This window comes from Balaenoptera physalus (assembly GCF_965194825.1).
Source record: "Balaenoptera physalus genome assembly, chromosome: 3".
In the NCBI taxonomy this organism is placed as follows: domain Eukaryota; kingdom Metazoa; phylum Chordata; class Mammalia; order Artiodactyla; family Balaenopteridae; genus Balaenoptera; species Balaenoptera physalus.
In genome coordinates this window covers 62,018,650-62,044,186 of record NC_138890.1, presented here as the reverse complement: position 1 = coordinate 62,044,186, position 25,537 = coordinate 62,018,650, and the positions used below count along the sequence as shown (strand labels likewise).

Genomic DNA, 25,537 nt, shown 5'->3' with positions numbered 1-25,537 from the left:
AAAGTTATTCATAAAAAAATAAAATAAAATAAAATGAAGTGTCATACATTAGGAGATGAATGGGTAACAAACTTGCTTTGGAACAAAAATAAAGGAAGGCTGGGCCCTGAGCTCAGAATAACCCATAGCATCTACTGTACAAATTCATTACAGCAGGCATTATAGTCATAGCATATTGCCTCCTACTGAATACACAAGCACAGGCCTGAAACTCTCCCAAGAGCATAGCAAGAATGATTACTTTTACCTTGTCTAATAGAAGAAGGCTAGAAAAAAAACATTCTTTTGGAGATGGGGGGGGGGATGTGGGGGGGAGAGACAATTATGGCAAAATATTTATTAAAACAGACCGACTCTAAGAGTTTATTCTTATCTGTACAGTCACAGAAGTTATCACACCCAAATGTCCATGAAACTCTCTGTAACCCTGCCTCCTTGCTCTGCTTTAGTAGGGGTATAGCTAACTCTATAGACATCTTTTCCCCTTAGTAGGGGCCATCAGCAGTTCCACGCTCAGTGAGAGTCCTTTTGCCCCTTCTTTTGTTCAACTCTAGTAAGTTACTTCCAATTTGAAAGCTTCTAGGAGACGCCTCAAAACCATGTTTTGGCAGAATGTCTCCCCAGTGAGAACAAAAGTATACCTTCACCCCATTTAAGCCTGATCTCTGATATCAGTATAGTCATGCTCAGCAAATCAAAGAATGATGAGTCATGTCTATCCAGTGCCCTGACCTTCCTAGGGTATCCAGTGCCCTACTATCAGCAGAGGGTAGAGTGGCAAGCTTTTCTCCCTTCTTTCTTCCTTGCCTCTCTAAAGAAATCTCCCACTCCCAGCAGCATTTAAACTTTGTCCCTGTAGCCTTGCCTGTGCTAAAGTGCTGTTAAAGGGATGTTTTTGGGGGGCAAAAAGGTCTGGGAAAAAGGCCAAGATCTATAGCCACTCTGAACAAAAGGGAGATAGAAGTGCTTCAAACTGGCAAAGACAGTATCTGTTCCTGCCAGGATTCTTCTGTCAGTCTACTCTGCAGGTGATTCTATAAACTGTCCCCAAGGACCTGTTTCCATGTGTACAAAAAGAACTAAGGTCCTTGGAAGAATAGACGTGGCTGTTCTTTACATGGAGGTAAGGCTTAATATGGGTCTGGCAATGTGCTGGCTTGAAAGTGGCCAACTATGGTGTAACTGAAGACAGGTTGAGTGGAGAAACTCTGCGTGTGGGAGTGTTGTTAGCAGACAGTGAAGCAGGGAGGAAAAAGGGAGCAGGCATCTCGGTGGAGGGAGTCTCGCCTTGGTTCCGAAGCTGTAGGATTTGCCGGAGCAAGGCCTTACCTTCTTCCCGGGTCTGAAACAAAGTCAGGCAAATGTGTCAGAATATGTCCAAGGCTTTTCTCAAAAAGTTTCTAAAATACTGACATACAAAGTTCCACAGAACAAGGTAGCCTTTCCACTCACCGTGTTTTCTTTTGTTTTTTAAATCTTTATTGGAGTATAATTGCTTCACAATACTGTGTTAGTTTCTATTGTACACCAAAGTGAATCAGCCATATGCATACATATGTCCCCATGTCCCCTCCCTCTTGAGCCACGGCAATCAAAGAAAAAGAAATAAAAGGAATACAAATTGGAAGAGAAGAAGTAAAACTGTCACTGTTTGCAGATGACGTGATACTATACATAGAAAATCCTAAAGATGCCTCCAGAAAACTACTAGAACTAATCAATTAATTTGGTAAGGTTGCAGGATACAAAATTAATGCACAGAAATCTCTGGCATTCCAATACACCAACAATGAAAAATCAGAAAGAGAAATTAAGGAAACAATCCCATTTGCCATCGCAACGAAAAGAATAAGATACCTAGGAATAAACCTGCCTAAGGAGGCGAAAGACTTGTACTCAGAAAACTATTAAACACTGATGAAAGAAATCAAAGATGACTTAAACAGATGGAGAAATAGACCATGTTCTTGGATTGGAAGAATCAATATTGTGAAAATGACTACACTACCCAAAGCAATCTACAGATTGGATGCAAACCACTCACCCTCTTAACCACCTTCCACTTTCCACCCCCAGATCATAGTAAAGTCATGTGCTCGAACCTAAAATCCAAACCTTTTACTAAAGAACTGATACTCACATCATTGAATGCACAGCACTTTTGGGCACAAGCTGAAGCTTCATCCCACAGCTTGCACTTAAAATAATACTGGGCCAGATAGCGGAAAGCAGTGCTCTCCTCCAAGTGTTCCACTATTTCCTAGATAAGGAAATCAGGAATGACTGAGGTGACAAGAATAAGATCAGCAACCCAATTCTCATGCTCATGACACATACCCCACACGAATAGATATCTTGGATATATTTGATGTAACATTGGGCTGCCTGTTCTGACTCAGTCAACTGTTCATGAAGCCTACAAAAGAAATTGGTCTTTAAGTATAAATCATATCTCAAAGCAAGCTAGTGATAAAAAGTAAAAGCACACAATTAAGATAAAAAAATGATAATACATAGACAAGTACAAATTTTGACATAAATGACACAGTGGGACCCAGAATAGTATTAGTGCCCAGAGGTGGTGGTTACTTCATCAAAGCTTAGAATCATTACTCTGCTACTGGTGATGGAGGGAAAGTTAGTAAACACTTAAGCTGGATAACATACCATTGCAAAAATTCCCTGGTAATACCCTGAGTGAGATTAAAAAAGATACCAAGCAATTCAGATTTTCTGTAAGAATCCAGAAAAGAACTGGCAGGAATGAAATTGCATTTAAGAACCTCTTTCCTTATCATTTCTGAGTTATTCCTTATTTTCCTGGGCCTTATCAGGAGGAGATTAGTACCTAAAGTAGTTTTCCTAGACTGCTCTGACATAAAAATCTCATTTCTTTCAATTCATTCTTGAATTTTCCAAATAGGAAAACAATTCCTCTTCAAAGAGAAGTAGCATTCTCTTGAGTCATGATGGCTAAATTTCCAGATCAGTAATCATACACTGTGCTACATCCCCTCATTCATGTAGATGATGGATGGGAAGCTCTAGAATGTGCAGGACCCACCTCACCAGAGAAGCCAACAGAAATATCACTAGCGTGTCACTCTTTCACTCACTTTGCCAGTTTCACCAGAGCCATCTTTTCCACATCTCCCACAGCATAAGCTCTCCAATAGCACTGTCAAAAAAATAAATAAACTGGTCACTTCAACCACTGACCCATGTGCCATGACTAATCACATAGAGACTCAGGTCCTGCAAGCCTCCCAGAATTTCAGACTTGGAGAATACAAAGCATTTTTACTAGATTTGATAGGTCCAGGCTACATACTAACATTCCCACTAATGATGTCAGCCCCACTTTGCTTTATACACCCTATGTGCCTATAAATATTCAGACTTCCCTATGTAGATAGATCCACATGAAGGAAAATTAAGCACAGATAGCTCAACCCCTCATCCAAACAGCAGATTTCCACACAAATTCTCCAGGACCCAATTTCAGATACCTTTTTGGCTTCCACTAGTTGATTGAGTTTCTCATAACATTCTCCTAAAGCGACCAGCATACGAGAATCATTGGGCCTGAGAGGGAAGAGAAATAGGAAATCCAAGCAAAAACTGAAGTCCTCCCTTGAGGAACCACCACCACTATTTCAAAGCTATGAAGGGAATGGGCTTTAATCCAATACTTCATGTAATTATATTATTTTGTGTTCACAATTATACTATTAACACATTAGTAGAATACACTACATAAAAATGACCAAACAACATATGGCATGTTTAAACTTAGGTCTCTAAGAGTCAAAACCATTCACTGTGATTCTTCAATAGCTATCAAAAGAGAAAGAAAAGTGTCAGCCCTTCCCACAACAAACACATCATCAAGTGGCCCGACTTACCGAAGCTGGTGGGCCCGTCTATAATAATAAAGGCAATAAAATGGCATCTTAAGGATTTCATAGGTCTGCCCAAGGCCATACCAGGCTCTGTAGTCCCGCTTATTGACCTCAATAGCATGCCTAAGAAATGGAAGAGAGACTGGTAAGAGAGCAGAATCAAAGTTAGCGACTTGCAGGCTCAGTAGAGACTCCTAAAATCACAACAATCTGCTCCATCTCCCCCTCCAACTAAATGCTCACCTATAAGCCTGAATAGCAGCAGATGTGTTCTTCATTTCCATGTACTCATGTCCCATCAGCGTCCAGGCACCAAGATACCGAGGATTCAATTTCAGTGCTCTCTGGAAATACAAGGCTGCTTTCTCATGCTGAGAACGCAAACTATAATAATTGCCTAATTGAAAAACAAACAAACAGAATATATAAATAACTAGAAAGGCAAAAATAAGTCACTAAAATAGGCAGCATTCCACAGAGTAGGCATGAACCATAACCCATTCCCCCAAAGTCCTTGCAGAAAAGCCAAATTCTACATATGGGCAATATCATCATTCCCTTGGAAAATATTTTTTATCTATCACAAATTTTGTTTTTTAAAAAAAAAAGGTTTCCTAACACCACAAAGGTTTTCTTCATTTTATTTCCTCTCGATATAGCATTTATACACATATTTCCTTAATAAAGGGTAGGAAATTCCTAGAGTATGCTTTAGATTGGTGGTTTTCCAACCACCTTCCTAGGTTTCTAAGGAGGTACCTAAAGGATTAAAAAGGTAGCACTCTGAACTCCCCTCTTCCACAAGAATGAATGAAGTTCTATTATCATTGGTCTTAAAAAGAAAAGACGGGACTAAAGACACAGACCTACTAGAGAATGGACTTGAGGATATGGGGAGGGGGAAGGGTAAGCTGTGACAAAGTGAGAGAGTGGCATGGACATATATACACTACCAAATGTAAAATAGATAGCTAGTGGGAAGCAACCGCATAGCCCAGGGAGATCAGCTCGGTGCTTTGTGACCACCTAGAGGGGTGGGATAGGGAGGGTGGGAGGGAGGGAGATGCAAGAGGGAAGAGATATGGGAACATATGTATATGTATAACTGATTCACTTTGTTATAAAGCAGAAACTAACACACCATTGTAAAGCAATTATACTCCAATAAAGATGTTAAAAATAAATAAATAAAAAAAATAAAAGGGGGCTTCCCTGGTGGCACAGTGGTTGGGAGTCCGCCTGCCACACAGGGGACATGGGTTCGAACCCTGGTCCGGGAAGATCCCACATGCCACGGAGCAACTAGGCCCGTGCGCCACAACTACTGAAGCCCACGCACCTAGAGCTCGTGTTGTGCAACAAGAGAAGCCACCGCAATGAGAAGCCTGCGCACCGCAACGAAGAGTGGCCCCCGCTCGCCGCAACTAGAGAAAGCCCACGCGCAGCAACGAAGACCCAATGGAGCCAAAAATAAATAAATAAATAAATAAATAAATAATTTATATATATAAAAAAAAAGATTATTAAAAAATAAAGGCATTCTTTATCCAATTAAGGAAAATCTAATAAAAAAAAAGAATATATGAAAGATTTTAAGATTCTATAAAAAATTTTATTTGAAGAAAGGGAATAAAGGCCATCTTTCTTATACTAACTAGTAAATGGATAAACGAAATGTAGTATATATCCAGACAACGAAATACTTCTCAGCAGTAAAAAGAGAAGAACTACTGACATATGCTGCAACATGGACAAACCTCGAAAAAGAGTTCAGTGAAAAAAGCCAGACAATAAGACTAAATATTCCAAGATTTCACTTATATGAAATTCCTAGAAAAGGCAAAACTATACAGATAGAAGGCAGATCTGCTGGGGATTGGGAGTAGGACTGACTGCAAATAGACCCAAGGGAACTTTTTGGGATGACGGAGTGTTCTAAACTGGATTATGATTATGGTTACACAACTGTATAAATTAGCAAAAACTCAGTGAACTGTAAACTTAAAATAAGCAAATTTTATGGTATGTAAATTATCCCTCAATAAAGCTATTTTTAATACATACCAATAAAATGGACAACCTAGAAGAAATGGACATATTCCTAGAAATGTATAATCTCCCAAGATTAAATCAGGAATAAGTAGAAAATATGAACAGACCAATTACCAGTAATTAAATTGAATCAGTAATAAAACAACTCCCAACAAAAAAAGTCCAGAACCAGATGGCTTCACAGGTGAATTTTACCAAACATTTAGAAAAGAGCTAACACTTGTCTTTTCCAAATTATTCCAAAAAATTGCAGAGGAAGAAATGTTTCCAAACTCATTCTACAAAGCCAGCATCACCCTGATACCAAAACCAAAGACACCACAAAAAAAGAAAATTACAGGCCAATATCACTAATGAACATAGATGAAAAAATCCTCAATAAAGTATTAGCAAACTGAATCCAACAATACATTAAAAGGATCATACATCATGATCAAGTGGGATTTATCCCAGGGATGCAAGGATGGTTCAATATCTGCAAATCAATCAATGCGATACACCACACTAACAAAATGAAGAATAAAAATTACATGATCATCTCGATACAGAAAAAGCTTTTGACAAAATTCAACATGGATTTATGATAAAAACTCTCCACAAAGTAGGTATAGAGGGAACATCAACATAATAAAGGCCATATATGATAAGCCCACAGCTAACATCATACTCAATGGTGAAAGGCTAAAAACTTTTCCTCTAAGATCAGGAAAAAAATCAAGGATGCCCACTTTTGCCACTTTTTTCAATGTAGTACTGGAAGTCTTAGCCACAGCAATCAGATAAGAAAAAGAAATAAAAGGAATCCAAATTAGAAAGGAAGAAGTAAAACTGCCACTGTTTACAGATGACATGATTCTATACACAGAAAATCCTAAAGATGTCACCAAAAAATTACTAGAGCTCACCAATGAATTCAGTAAAGTTGCACAATACAAAATTAATACAGAAATCTGTTGCATTTCTATACACTAATGACAAACTATCAGAAAGAGAAATTAATGAAACAATCCCATTTACAATCACATCCAAAAAAATAAAATACCTAGGAGTAAATCTAATTAAGGAGTTCAAAGACTTGTACTCAGAAAACTATAATACACTGATGAAAGAAACTGAAGACACAAACAGAAAGATATGCCTTGTTTATGGATTTGAACAATTAATACTGTTAAAATGACCATACTACCCAAGACAATCTACAGATTCAATGCAATCCCTAACAAAATACCAACGGTGGGACTTCCCTGGTGGTCCAGTGGTGAAGACTCTGTGCTCCCAATGCAGGGGGCCTGGATTTAATTCCTGGTCAGGGAACGAGATCCCGCATGCCGCAACTAAAGATCCCACATGCCACAACTAAAGATACTGCATGCCACAACAAAGATGCCACACGCGGCAATGAATATTCCATGTGCTGCAACTAAGACCCAGAGCAGCCAAATAAATAAATAAATATAAAAAAAAAATACCAATGGCATTTTTCACAGAACCAAAACAAATAATCCCAAAATTTGTATGGAAACACAAAAGACCTTGAACAGCCAAAACAATCTTGAGAAAGAAGAACAAAACTGGAAGCATCACATTCCCTGACTTCAGACTATACTACTAAGCTACAGTGATCAAAACGGTATGGTACTGGTCCAGAAACTCACTCACGCACTTATGGTCAATTAATCATGACCAAGGAGGCAAGAATATACAATGGGGAAAAGACAGTCTCCAATAAGTGATGCTGGGAAAACTGGACAGCTACATGTAAAAGAATGAAATTAGAACATTTTCTCATACCATATAAAAAAATAAACTCAAAATGGATTAAAGATCTAAATGTAAGACCAGAAACCATTAAAACTCCTAGAAGAAAACAGAGGCAAAACACTCTTTGACAGGAATCACAGCAATATTTTTTTGGATCCATCACCTAAGGCAAAGGAAACAAAAGCAAAAATAAACAAATGGGACCTAATTAGACTTAAAAGCTTTTGCACAGCAAACAAAACCATCAACAAAACGAAAAGACAGGGACTTCCCTGGTGGCACAGTGGTTAAGAATCCGCCTGCCAATGCAGGGGACATGGGTTTGATCCTACATGCCGTGGAGCAACTAAACCCATGCACCACAACTACTGAGCCCGCGCTCTAGAGCCCACAGCCACAACTACTGAAGCCTGCGTGCCTAGAGCCCGTGCTCCACAACAGGAGAAGCCACCACAATGAGAAGCCTGTGAACCGCAACGAAGAGTGGCCCCTGCTTGTCACAACTAGAGAAAGCCTGTGCACAGCAACAAAAACCCAATGCAGCCAAAAATAAATAAATTAATTAAAACAAAACAAAACAAAACAAAAAGACAACTTACTGAATGGGAAAAAATATTTGCAAATGATATCCAAAATACATAAACAGTTCATACAACTTAACATCAAAAAAACAAACAACCCAGTCAAGAAATGGTCAGAAGACCTGATAAGACATTTTTCCAAAGACGTATACATGGCCAATAGGCACATGAAAAGGTGCTCAATATCATTAATCATCAGAAAAGCAAATCATGGGGCTTCCCTGGTGGCGCAGGGGTTAAGAATATGCCTGCCGATGCAGGGGACACGGGTTCGAGCCCTGGTCCAGGAAGATCCCACATGCCGTGGAGCAACTAAGCCCATGTGCCACAACTATTGACCCCGTGCTCTAGAGCCCATGAGCCACAACTACTGAGCCCATGCGCCACAACTACTGAAGCCCGCACGCCTAGAGCCCGTGCTCCGCAACAAGAGAAGTCACCGCAATGAGAAGCCCGCACACCACAACGAAGAGTAGCCCCCACTCACTGCAACTAAAAGAAAGCCCACGTGCAGCAACAAGGACCCTACGCAGCCAAAAATAAATAAATAATTTTTTTTTAAAAAAAAGAAAAGCAAATCAAAACCACAATGAGATATCACCTCACAACTGTCAGAATGGCTATCATCAAAGAGACCACAAATAACAAATGTTAGTGAAGATGTGGAGAGAAGGGAACATTTGTACACTGTTGGTAGGAATGTTAATTGGTGCAGCCACTAGGGAGAACAGTATGGAGAGTCCTCAAAAAACTGAAAATAGAACTACGATATGATCTAGCAATTCCACTTCTGGGTATATATCCAAAGAAAACAAAAACACAAATTTGAAAAGATACATGCACCCCAATGTTCACAGCAGTATTATTTACAATAGCCAAGATATGGAAGCAACCTAAGTGTCCATCAACAGAGGAATGGATAAAGAAGATGTGGTATACATACATAATGGACTACTACTCAGCCATTAAAAAGAATGAAATTTTGCCATTTGCAACAACATGGATGGATCTGGAAGGTATTATGCTTAGTGAAATGTCAGTTTGAGAAAGACAAACTATCTATTATCACTTATACATGGAATCTAAAAAATAAAACAAACGAATGAATATAACAAAACAGAAACAGACTCACAGATAAAGAGAACAAACTAGTGGTTACCTATGGGGAGAGGGAAGTGGGGAGGGCAAGATAGGCGTAGGGGATTAAGAGGTACAAACTACTACATGTAAAATAAATAAGCTACAAGGAAATATTGTACAGCACAGGGAATATAGCCAATATTTTATAGAACTTTAAACGGAGTATAATCTATAAAAAACTTGAATCACTATGTTGCACACCTGAAACTAATATTGTAAATCAACTATACCTCAATTTTTAAAAAAAGAAGAGGGCTTCCCTGGTGGCACAGTGGTTAAGAATCCGCCTGCCAATGCAGGGGACATGGGTTCGAGCCCTGGTCCGGGAAGATCCCACATGTCGTGGAGCAACTAAGCCCGTGAGCCACAACTACTGAGCCCGCGCGCCTAGAGCCCGTGCTCCGCAACGAGAAGCCCGCGCACCGCAACAGAGAAGCCCCCGCTCGCCACAACTAGAGAAAACCTGCACGCAGCAGCGAAGACCCAATGCAGCCAAAAATTAAATAAATGAATTTAAAAAAAATAAAAAATAAATAAAAAATAAAAAAAGAAGAAAAAACAATTCGAGATATACCAAGACTTTGAGGGATTTTTCATGAGATATTGTTGAGTGAGAAAAGTAAAATACAGAGAAATGTGTGTAATATGATCCTATTTTTGTAAGCAAACAGCCCATTAAACCCTGCATATGTGTATGTGTACTTTTCATGTGGTATGGGACATGCTAACACAAGTATTTTAAAGGAGGAAAGGTGCAGTGAGGGAAAAAAACCCTGCACTTTAAAAAAATCTCCTTTATGTATAAATTGCATGTGCATAAACTAGATAAAAAGATGGATTTAAATGTATATATACTAATTTACAGAGATAATGATATACTGTCAAACGGAAAAAGCAAATTGCAGAGAAATTATACGATTCCACTTTGGTAAAAAACAAGTAATAAGATTTCTATATATGTGTTTGTCTTTGCTTTTAATTTGTCTAGATTCAGCTGTCAGTTTGATTCAGGAGAAATTATTTATAACAATTGTCTGTATCACTTAAGATCATTCAAGTTCACATTCACCTGGGAAAAAAGCAAGATGGAGGGCTTTATGTCCTATAAAAGGATACCTTTGCTTCTGCCACTGACTCGGACCCACAGACAGAGGAATAAACAAACTCTAGACAGATTGTCCAAAGGTTAACTTCTGTAATAGAATAGGAGAAGTGAAGTAGTGGTAGCAAGGGTATAAGCTTTAGCTGCTAAAGTTGTCAGGATGACAAAGGAGATGTTAAAGAAGTCAGAACAGGCAAGTTCTGGACAAAGATTAAGTAGATGAGATTTTCTGACCAGTTGGAACAGCTGAAATGTACTGAATGATTACAATGTGCCGGGCAACTTACATTGTTATAAGTGCTTTGTATATGTTAATTTACTTACTCCTCACAACGAATACATGGGAGAAGGTTCTACTGTTATTATCCCTTTATGGATGAGGAAAATATAGCACATAGAAGTTAAATCCAATGTCACACAGCTAGTTAGTAGCAAAACCAAGATTTAAACTTGTGCAGTTTTGTTCCAGAGTCCAAATCTTAACCATGCTATACTGTAATATATACCTATATAAATACACATACATATATGTATTTGTGTGTGTGTGTGTAAAGCTGCCTCTCAGAGACTGGGACTCCAGAAAAGATGCAGAAGGAAGCATTCAATTCACATCAAGACGTAACTGCAGAAGCAAGGACTAAACAAGTAGGAGATTCTTGCCATCACTCTATTCTTAAGTTGTTTCATTCTCTTTCAGATCCTCAGTTTCTTCTCTTCTCTCTCCACCCTTTCTCCTTTGTGAAAGCTGAAATATATTTTTTGTCATATCTAATGTTCCTTTTTCTTGATTTTTAAGATAGGTGGGCTGAATTCAACAAACATTTATTGACCGTATGTCAGGAACTTTGCTAGGCATTACAGATACACTGAAGAAAAAACAGTTCATTAAGAAGTTTACCAATCAAACGATTATTTAAAAAACCAGATGGGAATTCCCTGGCAGTCCAGTGGTTAGGACTCCGCACTCTCACTGCCGAGGGCCCGGGTTCAAACCCTGTTCCGGGAACTAAGATCCCGCAAGCCACGAGGCATGGCCAAAAAATAAATAAATACATAAAATAAAAAACCAGAAACTCCTAAAGCATTACTCTTCATATGTACGTATCATTTGATTTTAACTGGCTTTAAGTTAGTAGGCTAAAAAAAGAACAGTTCATTATCTCCCCTACCTCTGTTTCCTTTCTTCAGGTGAAGGACAGTGTTATCAATCTGGTTACCCATTCACCAATTCCTGTATGTTCTACTTCCTAAATATCTTCTAAATCTAATCGCCTCTCTTCATTCCTCCTGCCGATACCTCAGCTTGGGCTCTCATCATCTCTAGACTGGATTATTGCAAAAGCCTCCTTGTTGGTCTTGCTCTTTTTCTAATCCTCCCAGCACACTGTCTCCAGTTATCATGTGACAATGAAAATCTAAAAACATTTATCATTCTCTGGTTTAAAATCCTTCAGAAGACTTCTCCTGCCTTAAGAATAAAATCCAAACTTCTGGTAAGGCACAAAAGGCTCTTCAAGATCTGGCCCCGTTCATACAGTCCCTCCTCCTACACCATGCTTACCAGGACACTAAACTATTTCAGGATCACTGTCTGTTTCACACTTCAATGCCTCTGCACTGCAATACCCTTCCCAAGTCAATCCATCTCCTCCTTTAGTGAACTCTTTCACTCCTGCCCATCCTTCAGGTATCACCTTCTCAAGAAGCCTTCCCTAGTCAGACTGGATTAGCTACCTTTCCTATGTACTCTCTTAGCATCCTATGTTTACTTCAATCATAACCCTCAACCCACTATATTATAGTTGTTTCTCACTGGTCTTCCTCAGTAGGTAATGGGGTAGGTACTGCAACACAAACCACCGTATCTGGCACTCAGAAGATGTTCAAAAGATGTTTTCTGAATAAACTGGAGTTCCATCCTCACTTTAACGGACTTTATACTTCATTCACAATGCTCTGATATTGAAAAGATCATTTGTTCCTCTTACCTATGTTCCCATAGGATTTTTCTTTTTTTAATATTTATTTCCCATACTAGACTACAACTTCCTAAAGGGCTGGAAATATTTATTGAACGACTGAATTGAAATTCTATCAGTTTATTAACAACATCCTAACATATAAATGTATGTTCTCAATGCAGTGTCACCAAAGACCCAGGAACAGGGCCTTTCATCTCCAGGAAACTTAGGCTTTCAATCACAACCAACCAAGCTTACTTTTATCCAAGAGTGGCCATTCATCTATTTATGTCAACTGATTATCAGGCCACAGTAGTGTGGCCAAGTACATAGGGCCATGGTTCTCAACCAAGGATGATTCTGACCCCAAGAGGTTATTTGGCTTTATCTGCACAACTGGGGGAAGGAGGTTACTGACATCTAGTGGGTAGAGCTGGGTATACTTCTAACACCCTGCAATGTACAGGACAGACCCCCACAAAAGAAATTATCAGCCAAAAATGTCAACAGAGCCAAGAGTGAGACACCCTGATACAGAAAAAGATACACTCTCATCTCTTTTCATAGGATTGGAAATTCTTACAAACATTTTAGTAATATTATTAAGTTTAAAATACACACGCTTTGGGACCTCCCTGGTGGTCCAGTGGTAAAGAATCTGACTTCCAATGCAGGGGACGCGGGTTCGATCCCTGGTCAGGGAACTAAGATCCCACATGACATGGGGCAACTAAGCCGCGCGCCACAACTACTGAGCCTGTGTGCCGCAAACTAGAGTCCACGCGCTCTGGAGCCCGCGCGCCACAACTAGAGAGAAGCCCGCGTGCCACAACAAAGAGCCCACGCCGCAACAGAAGATCCTGCATGCCTCAACAAAGACCCTGCGTGTCGCAACTAAGACCCGACACAGCCTAAAAATAAATAAATAAAATAATAATTTAAAAATACAGGGACTTCCCTGGTGGCGCAGTGGTTAAGAATCCACCTGCCAACGCAGGCGACATGGGTTCGAGCCCTGGTCCAGGAAGATCCCACATCCGCGGAGCAACTAAGCCTGTGCGCCACAACTACTGAGCCTGCGCTCTAGAGCCCGCGTGCCACAACTATTGAAGCCCACGTGCCTAGAGCCCGTGCTCTGCAACAAGAGAAGCTACCACAATGAGAAGCCTGTGCACCACAACGAAGAGTAGCCCCCGCTCACCACAACTAGAGAAAGCCCGCGTGCAGCAACGAAGACCCAACGCAGCCAAAAATAAAATAGATAAAATAAATAAATATATATATTTTTTAAAAACACATATATATATGAAAAATACACACATTTTTGATCCAGCCTTTCACTGCAAGGAACTAATTATACAGAAACAGTTGCATAAACATGCAAAAATAAATATATACATACAAAGATGTTTCCTGAAGCAATTTTTATGTTAACAAACACTAGCCACAACTTATACAATAGAAAATGATTAAATAAAAATAATGGCACATCTATATAATAAAATACTAAATAGCCATCAAAAATAATATAATACAACTCTACATGTACTAGCATGAAAAGATGGAAAAGATATATTGTTAGGTTAAAAAAAAGGACATTACAAAGCAGGTGTATAATGATACAGTTTTTGCAAGCAAACCATACACATACACATACACCATTTTTAGTACTCACACACACATACACCATTTATAGTACTCACACAGAAAAATATTCTGGAGTCATATCCACCAATCTTGGGGGTGGGATTACAGTGATCCTTCACATTATATTGTATATAATTTTGTTACCTTTGACACTTATTTTTTTTGGCTGTGCTGTGAGGCATGCAGGAATGCAGGATCCCAGTTCCCCGACCAGGCATCGAACCCGTGCCCCCTGCAGTGGATGCGCGGAGTTCTAACCACTGGACCGCCAGGGAATTCCCTTTTTTTCTTTTGACACTTTTATATTATTGTTATTTTTACATTTGGATTACTTACAATAAAGATAAAAAAAGGAAAAAAGTGGTGACTCTTACCAATTACACAGCATGTTTCTACACGATATTTATCAATCTCACAGAGGTTGTGAGCCAGATAACTCAACTCAGATTTCATGCTCTGAAAGAAAAGAAAGACGATCTAAGCAAGAAAAAGGAACCCCTGCATAATTTTTCTCGTAGCTAATGTTACTAGGTGACAATCCAACCCAGGAGATAAAAGCACAAAAGAGCTTAAGTCCAAGCAAAGGAAGGAGCTCACCCTGACATAAAGAAGGTTGGAGAATGTGTCCATATTTTCAATCCTGTAAGGGTCTTGTTTCCTTAGCTCATTAAAAATAGAGAGGGCTTTGTCGATATCTGCAGAAAGAAGACAGAGAGTTCAGAAAACAACACAGCACTACCTTCAGGGTTTGATGGTATTTCGTTGTCCTTATTCACTCACCTCTGATATTGTGATAGGCAACTGCAATTTGGGAAACAATATATGAGCTCTTAGAGAAGCCCACATCAATGAGATTCTGATACTTTTGCAAGGCCTCCTCTATCAACTGCAACTCTGTGTATATATGAGCCAGAAAAAACTCTTTCATCCAGGTGTCTGGCAAAGACAGGAACTTCAGCTGGCAGCAGGAGAGAGAGGAACACACTTAATATACTTTGACCTCTCTCCCAAATGAACATCAAGGAACTATCTTTATTGTCTAAAAGAATTTATCACCAAAATTTTATTAGAGTACCTAATAATGAACACAGGGCAGTTCAATTAAGTGAATAGGACTTACAAGCACAATAGGGAGGAATAGGGAGGAATGGTCTAGCTGGGGACAGCTTCAAAGAAACGATAGGATTTGAGGCGAGCCTTGGAGGATGGGTAGAAACTGAATAGAAAAAGGGAGAGGAAGAGAAAAAAGACAACATTCTAGGTAAGGACAACAAAAATAGAGGAAAAACAATCATGATGAGTGTGGAGGCACTCCACATAGAATGAGGCAACTAGCTCAGTTTGAGGGGAGGCTATGTGTTGGGAAGTAGTGGAAAAATAAGACTGAACTGATAGGGTGGGTCCTATGCTGCAACAGGAAATGGGACGCAACAGGAAACCACTGCAATTTTTGACAGGAGAATGACATGATGACATGGGTGCTTTAAGAATAAGTTTGGAAACAGTATGTCAGATGGCTTGGAATTGGGAGTATAAAAATGGGAAAGCTAGATAGAAAGTATTTATTACTTTTAAGTAATCCAAATTTGAGATGATAACCAAGACAGCAAAGGAAACCAAGAGAAAGAGATGCAGACAAGAAGGTAACCATGGCAATGTCTCGCGACTGACTAGATAAAGGGAAATAAGAGAAAGGGAAGAGACAAAATATGACTCTGAGGCATCAAGACTGGGTGCGTCCTGAGAAACAGAGATACAACTGAGAGTCCATCAAGTTGGGAGGAAGAAAGAGAATTTGGCAGGCAAGATGAGAAATTTGGTTTTGCACATTCTGAGTTCAGAGATAAAACAAACTTTCAATAAAAGTCTAGTAGGCAGTTAGAGATAGGTAAATACAAGTAAGCCAAGATTAAGATTTCAGACATAAATGTAGTAGCATGTATCACTATTGGGGAAAATCAACCAGCCCTTGGTCCTCCAGAGCCAACAAAAGGAAATGTGTTGTTGCTTCTATTAACTATTGAAGAACAGCAAAATAAACTTTGTAGACAATGTTCTCTAACAATGACTAATAAAACAATGCAGTTTATAAAGCAATTTCATATACATTATTTCCTTAATTAACAAATCTCTAAATCTCAACAGAGACCTATGACAGCTCAGAAGAAACATTAAAAACGTTTTTAATTCAATTCTTGATATCAGAGAAATTGTTCCTATAGCATCTTTGGAATTAGGAGAGAAACTATAATAACATTTAGTCTATAAAACAAGTTACAGTAAAACTTGAATATGAAAACATATTCTAAGTCAACTGAATGCAAATGCAACAGCAACTACCAAACAAGATCTAGACATTAGTCTTTCAAATAAAGACCTAAATCCCAACAGTGAAAGAGACTAGAGAAGGAGCAAAGAGGTAGCTATAATGAAAGGATTAGCAAAACTTTCTCCCCCTACCCCATTATTAAAGAATTACATAAGACTTGAAGCAGAAGATTTTTCACATAGCTCATCTCAATTTACCATCTCCTTGTCTGTAATCAAGTTACAGAGTTCTAGCCAGGCTCCCCAATGCAAAGGCAAAACATGAGTAGCCTCCACAAACACATCAATGGCCTCTTTCACCAAGTCCAGCTTTCGAAGCACCACACCATACCTAGGAAAGAAGGGAACGATCACAGAAGTTAATAACATCTCCCCTCTACTCAGAAGAATATCTCACATAAGTTCCAAATTACTATAACACTTACAGATAAAGGCCAAATCCATCAAGTTCCCGAGCCTGGTGTTTTTTGCTGAGCTCCACTCTCAATTCTCTAAGAGCCTCATTTTTCACTTGACCTTTCTCCAGGGGGCCTAGGAAAGAAACAGAGTTTCTTATCTAAGGGTAGACTGCTGTTTTTCATTTCATAGACCTAGATATTCCCTTTGGCATCAACCAAAGTTACACCTGGAACTTCCAGCAAACACTCACAAGCGGCCAATGACATCTTACACAGTCCATTTACTTTATTATAGAAACTGCAACTGATAACTGGTCTGCAGTCATATTTTGTTAGGCCCACACAGGTTTTTAAAAATCTGAATTAATTATCAATGTTTAAAAATCAGAAGCCTCAACTAAAAATCTAAATTTCCAGGTTCAGGTTGCAGGGAACAGGGAAGGGCCAGCGGAAGAAAGCCCCTGACAACACCAGGCCCACATTCCCACCGGGCAACCCTCAGAGGAAGCTGGCTGACAACCCGCCAGTTGTGCTCTCCAATTTGCAGACTCCTCCTCAGTCCACTTCCCACGTTTATATTACCTGCCTGGCTCCTACAGGCATTATAGAGTTTGCAACCTCTGCTTTAGTCCAAAAGGTAAGAGAAAGAAATTCATACCTAGGCTATCAACTGTTTCATCATCCTTCTTCTTTTCTCCAGACTGTAAGAGAAAATCAATAAATAGGTCTTTTTTCCACTTATTCTGAAACCTGTAGCAGCCTGATTCGACCTAAAGGGTACAAGTCCAACCAAAATGACATCTACTATTGGTCACTAATTTTAAACAACTATTCGGGGGCTCCCACTGGCCAAATCTGGAATCATCTGAGTACCAAAATGATAAAGTGAAATAATGAATTATAAACAATTAAAAATACAGGCATTCTTGAGTCCATACTGATACTAGATAAATACATAAATAAGTGGAGAAGGGGAAGACAGGCTCTTGCTTAGAGTAGAATTTACTACTCAAGAGAGTGCTGGAGTAGAAAAATCATCATTTTGCAACATTATAATAAAGAATACTTCAGGCAAAAATTAACAATGAATTTCTTGACTAATGGTTATTTAGGTTTTTAATTTTTTTGGCTATTACAAAAAACCCTTCAATGAACAGTCCTGTACATATATATATCCTTGTGCACATATTGAAGTATTTCTATTGGACAAGTTAAGTTTCTTAAAGAAGAATTGTTTGGGCATAGTATTTCAAATTGGCATAATCTGCCCGGAGCAGTGGCCCACACATGTCGGGGCCTGGGTTTCATCTCCCCATACCAAGGAGTGGGTGGTGGGCTGAGGCCCCAGTGGTTCTGGGCGCCAAATCTCACCCACAGGCACGCCAACCAAACCAGCGCCAAACTACTTTTACTCCTGAAACAGAGGGTCTACTGCCCCATACCTTTGTCAATAATGAATATTACCAATATTTTTATATTTTCTTTCATACCATTATTTTTTTACTTTACTTATGATGTCTTCTTTATTATTGCTAAGTATTTATAAAGTACATTCACCAAGTAGACTTTTGCTAAACTATTTGAAGATTAAACTTTTGCTACTGGGATTCTAAATATGGATGCTGCAGCAGAATGACATCTTAAAATGGCCCTCACCAGATATCTAGAATACATGTACAGGAAATAGGCTTTCTTGCTATTGCAGCCATGCAGGAAATGTGCTGCCCGATCATACTCTTTAACGTCAAAGTAGGCCTTGGCCAGGGTGTAAGCATCCATATCCTGGGCATCCTCCTAAAAAAGAGACAAGTTTATGTAAGTGGTTAGGAACAGGATAACAAAAGTTCAAATCCAAGAATATTCGTTAATTTCAAGATGTAAGAAAAAATAATTATTTTCCTCCTCCCAAAAACCTAATACTTATTTATTAGTTTATGAAGTAAGGTCACAGAACATTTTTTCAAAATAAAAGCTTGGGGAAAAATATTAAAATTAAAAAAACTAAACCAATGCACTCAGAAACTTTTATTGTTTCTGCAAATGTTGTGGGAAATTGCATACGCTTTAGTGTTAGGGACTTGGATTTAAATTCTGACTCCTTGATTTCCTGGTTTCAAGACATTAGTAGGGAACTTACTTAGCTTCTCTGAGTATTCACTTCTTCATCTGTAAAATGGAGCCAGTAATACGGATTTGATATGAGGAAAAAGTGAAAAAGTCATGAAAAATGTCTAGCATTAATATCTGACATTCCTTTCCTTCGGCAGACTTTTAAATTTCCACATAAATGCAACATGCTGTGGAATTATTTATATTTTTTGTACTTCAAGAAAGTTTTGACATGTTAGTATTGTAAAAACCAAAAAAAACAGCTATAATTCTTTATGTAAAAAAAAAAAAATGAAATGATGCACATTTGAGGTAAAAACATACAATCCCCCCAAATTCTAAGGATAAGTTTATTAAAACTTTAGTAATTTCATTCTCCTCATCCTTCATGCCCAAATATTACCAGCACAAAACTGGAACCAAAATTACTTTCAATATTTTCTTCATTGGATGAACATGTCCTAAATATGGCCATTCAGCTTAGGATTCTGGTGGCCCTTTTCACGTACACTCACCATTTACTTATTTCTTCTCCTGCCTCTCTCACCTGCATTGTATCTTTTGGATTAAGGAACATTCATTGTTTTTAAGTGCGTGTGTGTGTGTGTGTGTGTGTGTGTGTGTATGTGTGTAAGTGTGTGATTGGTGGGGGTGGTAATCAAGAAATGGCATCTTCAGGAAAAATAAAATGAATTATGATAAAGATATTTCAGATGACACAGACTATGTAAACATATATACTATAGATCATACATAAAATGTATTCCTATCTCATTTAATTCTCTCAATATCCCCACAAAGTAAATACTATTATCCACAGATGGGGAAACTGTGGCTCAGGAGGTTAATTAAGTTGCCAAAAGTCACTAGTATGGCTGAGATTTGAACCCAGAGCTGTCTGGATCCAAAATCAGTTTCGTGCTGTTGTATTGGGTTGGCCAAAAAGTTCATTTGGTTTTTTCCATTAGACGGCTCTAGTAGTGCTTAGTCGTCTTTAACTTCATTTGAAACAATTTTGTTAGAGTGTATTGTGACAGCTGTCATATCAAGGTTAATTTTTTAAAAAACTTATCAAAACTGGTGAACTTTTGTGTAGCCATTTTAATACTGAAGATGGAAGGAAAAAAGCAACATTTTCCGCATATTATGCTTTATTATTTCAAGAAAGGTTGAAACGCAAAAAAAGATTTGTGCAGTGTATGGAGACAGTGCTGTGACTGATCGAACGTGTCAAAAGTGGTTTGTGAAGTTTCGTGCAGGAGGTTTCTCACTGGATGAGGCTGCATGGTTGGGTAGACCAGTTGAAGTTGACAGTGATCAAATTGAGACATTAATTGAGAACAAGCAACGTTATACCATGCAGGAGATAGGTGACATACTCAAAATATCCAAATCAAGAGTTGAAAATCATTTGCACCAGCTTGGTTATGTGAATTGCTTTGATGTTTGGGTTACACGTAAGTTAAGCGGAAAAAAACCTTCTTGACCGTTTTTCCTCATGTGTTTTCTCTCTTAAACGCAATGAAAACGTTCCCTTTTTAAAACAATTGTGACGGGCGATGAAAAGTGGATAGATACTGTACAATAATGTGGAACGGAAGAGATCGTGAAGCAAGCGAAATGAACCACCATCAACCACACCAAAGGCCGGTTTTCATCCAAAGAAGGTGATGTTGTGTATATGGTGCGATTGGAAAGGCGTCCTCTATTATGAGCTCCTTCCGGAAAACCAAACAATTAATTCCAACGAGTACTGCTCCCAGTTAGACCAAATGAAAGCAGCACTTGACGAAAAGCCTCCAGAATTAGTCAACAGAATACGCATAATCTCCCATCAGGATAACGCACGACTGCATGTTTCTTTGATGACCAGGCAAAAACTGTTACAGCTTGGCTGGGAAGTTCTGATTCAACTGCTGTATTCACCAGACATTGCACCTTTGGATTTCCATTTATTTAGGTCTTTACAAAATTCTCTTAATGGAAAAAATTTCAATTCCCTGGAAGACTGCAAAAGGCACCTGGAACAGTTCTTCGCTCAAAAAAGATAAAAAGTTTTGGTAAGATGGAATTATGAAGTTGCCTGAAAAATGTGAGAAGGTAGTGGAACAGTGAATACGTTGTTCAATAAAGTTCTTGGTGAAAATGCAAAATGTGTGATTTGTACTTTTATTTTAAAACCGAAGGAACTTTTTGGCCAACCGAATAAAAACCTTTGACGCTTCTCCTCGTTATGAATACTGTCTAGGTTGAGCTAGAAAACCTAAAAGGCTGAAATCTTAAGCAAGGATTGTTTACTAATCTCTCCAGCTTAAGTAAGAGCACCACTAAGTCTTTCAAAGCTTAGCAAAAACATACAGATAAAATCGCTTAAAACACCCAGCTCTTTGAATGCTTGAATTTCCTCTACAAATATTCCTGCTAAGCAGTATGCTCCCTTCCGGTGACAGGGCACTCAGTATCTCTTCTGATGATGGGGAGCACTCACTGTGAAGACGTGCTTACCTCTGTAATAGGCGGCGGAGGCTGCAGCTCGGACAGAGGCAACGCCGGGAGGGAGAAGGCCAACTCCGCAGACCTGGAACACCCACACAAACTGAATCAGCTCAAGACCCCCAAGGCCGAGGATCCAAGCCCGGTCCCCTCGGACTCCGACATCTTACCATTTGCTACTGTGCAGTAGGCCCCGCTCCCGGGTAAGGCCGGCGATAAGTAGCAGCTGCTTTTTAATTTCCCGCAAATTTGAGAAATCGCCGCTCGATGACAGGGCGGAGACCACAGCAGCCGACACTGCCACCGGGACTACAGAGGAGCTGGCAGCCATTTTCCTGTCTTGGCCACCCCAGCCAATCACCAGCGAAAATACTGGCTGCCCCTCCGCTCCAAAAAAGTCTGTCTGTTATTGGCACGCTCTTGCTCCAGAAAAACCAATCAGAAATCTTCCTTCTCGGAACATCAGTAAGAGGCGGGGAGGGAAGAGGCAATTACTTCTCCGATTGGCGAAGAACTAGTGGGGCGCGAAAGTTAGAACAAGAAAGAGGGGGGATAGCCACGACTTCTGGGCGGGGCAGAGAGGAATGAGTGATTGGGAAGGTGGCTTGGGAAGCTAGGGTTGGGAATAGGGGCAAGAGAGTGCAGAATGATGTGATTGGACGAAAGATAAGAGTGTAGTTCGTGGGCAGATTCTGTGCCGCTGGATGACATAGTGGTGTATGTGTCTAGCAAGGATGTCTGGTATCCTCTAGATTTTTTCTTAAAGAAGTAAGTTGTATGGCCACAGGTGGAGAATTCTTCCTCTTTACCCACCTTTTTCTTACCCCGGGGGAGGGGGGAGGGTAACTAACATTTATTGAGGGCTTACCTTGTGACAGTTCTGTACTTTTACATACATAATCTGGTTTAACCATTAAAACAGCTCTATGATATTGTATCATCCCAGTTTTACAGATGAAGAAAACGAAAGCTCAGAGAGTTTGCATCACTCTTCCAAGGAGAGTGTTTAGATTATAACCCAGCTCTGACTCCAAAACCCAGAGTTCTTAAACACTACATGAACATTTTCAACCTTGTTTTGTTTTTAACCCTTTCATAGTAATACATGGTTTTACCAACTCCCTTGGGAATGTTTTGAACCCATTCTTTGGGTGTTATATAGAAGTGATTTTAAGTAAATCATGTTGTTTAGATTAACATGTATTATTAAAGATTTCTAAAGTCAACTTTATCGCAACATACTATACAGTGCATGAAGGCAAAATTCTACTTTTTTCTTGTTTCATAAGTGTTGCACACTTTGTATTTGTTTTAAATTTATAATTTAAGAAAAAATGATTTGTTAGCAAATACAAAAATTACAGTATATCATACACCTACTCATGTGTATCTATGTACATATATTTGTATATATATACTGAATATAAACTGAATAAATACTGACACATAGAATGAAATGTAACTGTTTATGGCATTATAGATAGATAGATACTGCTTTTATGACTTGTTTAGAATTCTTATATTTGCCCTTTAAAATGTTATTGTTTATTTTTATAATTGTCTATAATTTTATGTTTTGTTTTTAAATAACAAGAAAATAGAGATGATTTCAATATGCTTTTGGCAAGCACTTATTTACAAACAATACATTTTTAGTGTAGCCAGTCTTTTGTCCCAATGAATGAAAAGATAAATTGGATATAATTGTCACACAATTTTTTTTTTAATAAATAAATTTATTTATTTATTTATTTTTGGCTATATTGGGTCTTTGTTGCTGCACGCAGGATTTTCTCTAATTGCGTCGAGCCGGGGCTACTCTTCGTTGCAGTGCGCGGGCTTCTCATTGTGGTGGCTTCTCTTGTTGCAGAGCACAGGCTCTAGGTGCATGGGCTTCAGTAGTTGTGCGACATGGGCTCAGTAGTTGTGGCTCTCGGGCTCTAGAGCGCAGGCTCAGTAGTTGTGGCGCTCGGGCTTAATTGCTCCACAGCATGTGAGATCTTCCCAGACCAGGGATTAAACCCGTGTCCCCTGCCTTGGCAGGCAGATTCTGAACCACTGAGCCACCAGGGAAGCTCATTGTGGGTAAATTTTTAAAGTATATATGACTTAAAATAAAACACTACAACAGTCAAATCCACCACGGAGGCTTCCAGTGTTCAGCTGAGTAATACAGCTGACCCTTGAACAACATGGGTTAGAACTGCGCAGATCCACTTATATGCAGATTTTTTCAATAAATACATATACGTGGGCTTCCCTGGTCTGGGAAGATCACACATGCCGTGGAGCAACTAAGCCCGTGCGCCACAACTACTGAGCCTGCACTCTAGAGCCCGTGAGCCACAACTACTGAGCCCATGTGCCACAACTACTGAAGCCCGTGCGCCTAGAGCCCGTGCTCCGCAACAAGAGAAGCCAGCGCAGTGTGAAGCCCGCGCACCGCAACGAAAAGTAGCCCCTGCTCTCTGCAACTAGAGAAAGCCCGCGCGCAGCAATGAAGACCCAACGCAGCCAAAAAAAAAAGAAGTTATACTCAGATTTTTGACTGGGGGGCGGGGGCGGGCACTCCTAAATCCCATGTTGTTCAGATGTCCACTGTAAACTGTTTCATGTTCCTCTGATCACCAAGAGCCACCTCACATTCATTCTTTCATTCACTCAAGACCCAAACTGTTTCCTTTTATCAGGAGAAAATATTTTAATAATTATCTTATTTGTTAAATGTTTAAAAAATGAAAGCCATAATCACCACCTTTAATGATGTGGACCGCCCCCCCCCAACACCTTTGTGAACTCCTGATCTCTACTTCCTTGCCTTTCCAGCACCACCAATCTCAGCCCAGTTCAAAGGTGTTTTATTTCCAAGCTGACATCAGTCCTCCTTTTACATTTCTTCTCTCTCCAGGGGTACAATGGTGGTAATAATGAGTTTTTTACTTGGAGGCAGTTGAGTGGAGAGCTGTAGAATATGGGCCCTAAGCCATATTACCTAGGTTCAAGCCCTAACTCCACCATTACCAGTATTCCCAAGATCTTGAGAATAGCATTTATTCTATGTCCTTTAGGTCATTCAATGATAAAATGAGGATCATAACAATAATTCCTGCTATTCAGTTGGGGTAAGAACTGAATGAGATAATCCATGTAATATATTTAGAGCAATTGTTAACACAATGAGCACTGGATACATGTAAGATATTCTTGAACACTTACTCTCTGCTGGGATCTTTACATATCAGATCGCTAATTTGCATGACAACCCTGCAAAGCAGGTATCATTATCCCTATTTTACAGGTATGATACATTTATATCAGATACAGTACATAAGTATGCTTATACATAACATACAGTATATAAGAACAGTTTAAAGAATAATACTAAGGGACTTCCCTGGCGGTCCAGTGGGTAAGACTCTGTGCTCCCAATGCAGAGACCCGAGTTCAATCCCTGGTCAGGGAACTAGATCCCACATGCATGCCACAACTGAGAGTTTGCATGCCCCAACTAAAAGATCCAGCATGCTGCAGTGAAGACCCAGTGCAGCCAAAAAAGAAAGGGAGGGAAGGAAGGAAGGAAGGAAGGAAGGAAGGAAGGAAGGAAGGAAGGAAGGAAGGAAGGAAGGGAGGGAGGGAGGGAGGGAGGGAGGGAGGAAGAAAGGGAGGGAGGGAGGGAGGGAGGGAGGAAATTAAAAGAGCACCCATGACCCACTACTTCGATTAAGAATAGAACATTACCAGTTCCTAAGCAACCTAAATGTCCATCGACAGAGGAATGGATAAAGAGGATGTGGTACATATATACAATGGAATAAATTAGTCATAAAAAAGAACAAAATAATGCCATTTGCAGCAACATGGATGGACCTAGAGATTGTCATACTGAGTGAAGTAAGTCAGACACAGAAAGACAAATATCATATGATAGCGCTTATACGTGGAATCTAAAAAAAGGGTACAAAAATGAACTGACTTACAAAACAGAAGTAGAGTCACAAATGTAGAAAACAAACTTATGGTCACCAGGGGATATGGGGGGAAGGGATAAGTTGGGAGATTGGGA

At 39.4% G+C, this 25,537-nt stretch overlaps 1 protein-coding gene across 1 annotated transcript; it reads right to left on the bottom strand.

Annotated features, from left to right (window-relative positions):
• Positions 1 to 335: 335 nt before the first annotated feature.
• Positions 336 to 23,457, bottom strand: CDC23 (cell division cycle 23). Its single transcript, XM_082454611.1, has 16 exons — positions 21,645 to 23,457; positions 21,487 to 21,559; positions 18,529 to 18,666; positions 17,531 to 17,573; positions 16,900 to 17,005; positions 16,673 to 16,805; positions 14,927 to 15,104; positions 14,744 to 14,841; positions 14,521 to 14,602; positions 4,146 to 4,299; positions 3,906 to 4,025; positions 3,510 to 3,585; positions 3,117 to 3,178; positions 2,338 to 2,416; positions 2,141 to 2,260; positions 336 to 1,342 (listed from the first exon to the last, which is right to left on the bottom strand). The coding sequence occupies exons 1-16, from the start codon at positions 21,803 to 21,805 to the stop codon at positions 1,172 to 1,174; spliced, it is 1,794 nt and encodes a 597-aa protein (XP_082310737.1). The 5' UTR covers positions 21,806 to 23,457; the 3' UTR covers positions 336 to 1,171.
• Between the last annotated feature and the right edge of the window lie 2,080 nt (positions 23,458 to 25,537).

Coding starts and splice junctions, on each gene's coding strand:
- CDC23 (XM_082454611.1), bottom strand. CDS start 21,805: ATGGCTGCCAGCTCCTCTGTAGTCCCGGTGGCAGTGTCGGCTGCTGTG. Junction 21,560..21,644: donor CTACTGCACAGTAGCAAATG/GTAAGATGTCGG, acceptor TGGGTGTTCCAG/GTCTGCGGAGTTGGCCTTCT. Junction 17,574..18,528: donor ACATGTATTCTAGATATCTG/GTGAGGGCCATT, acceptor TTTCTCTTACAG/TCTGGAGAAAAGAAGAAGGA.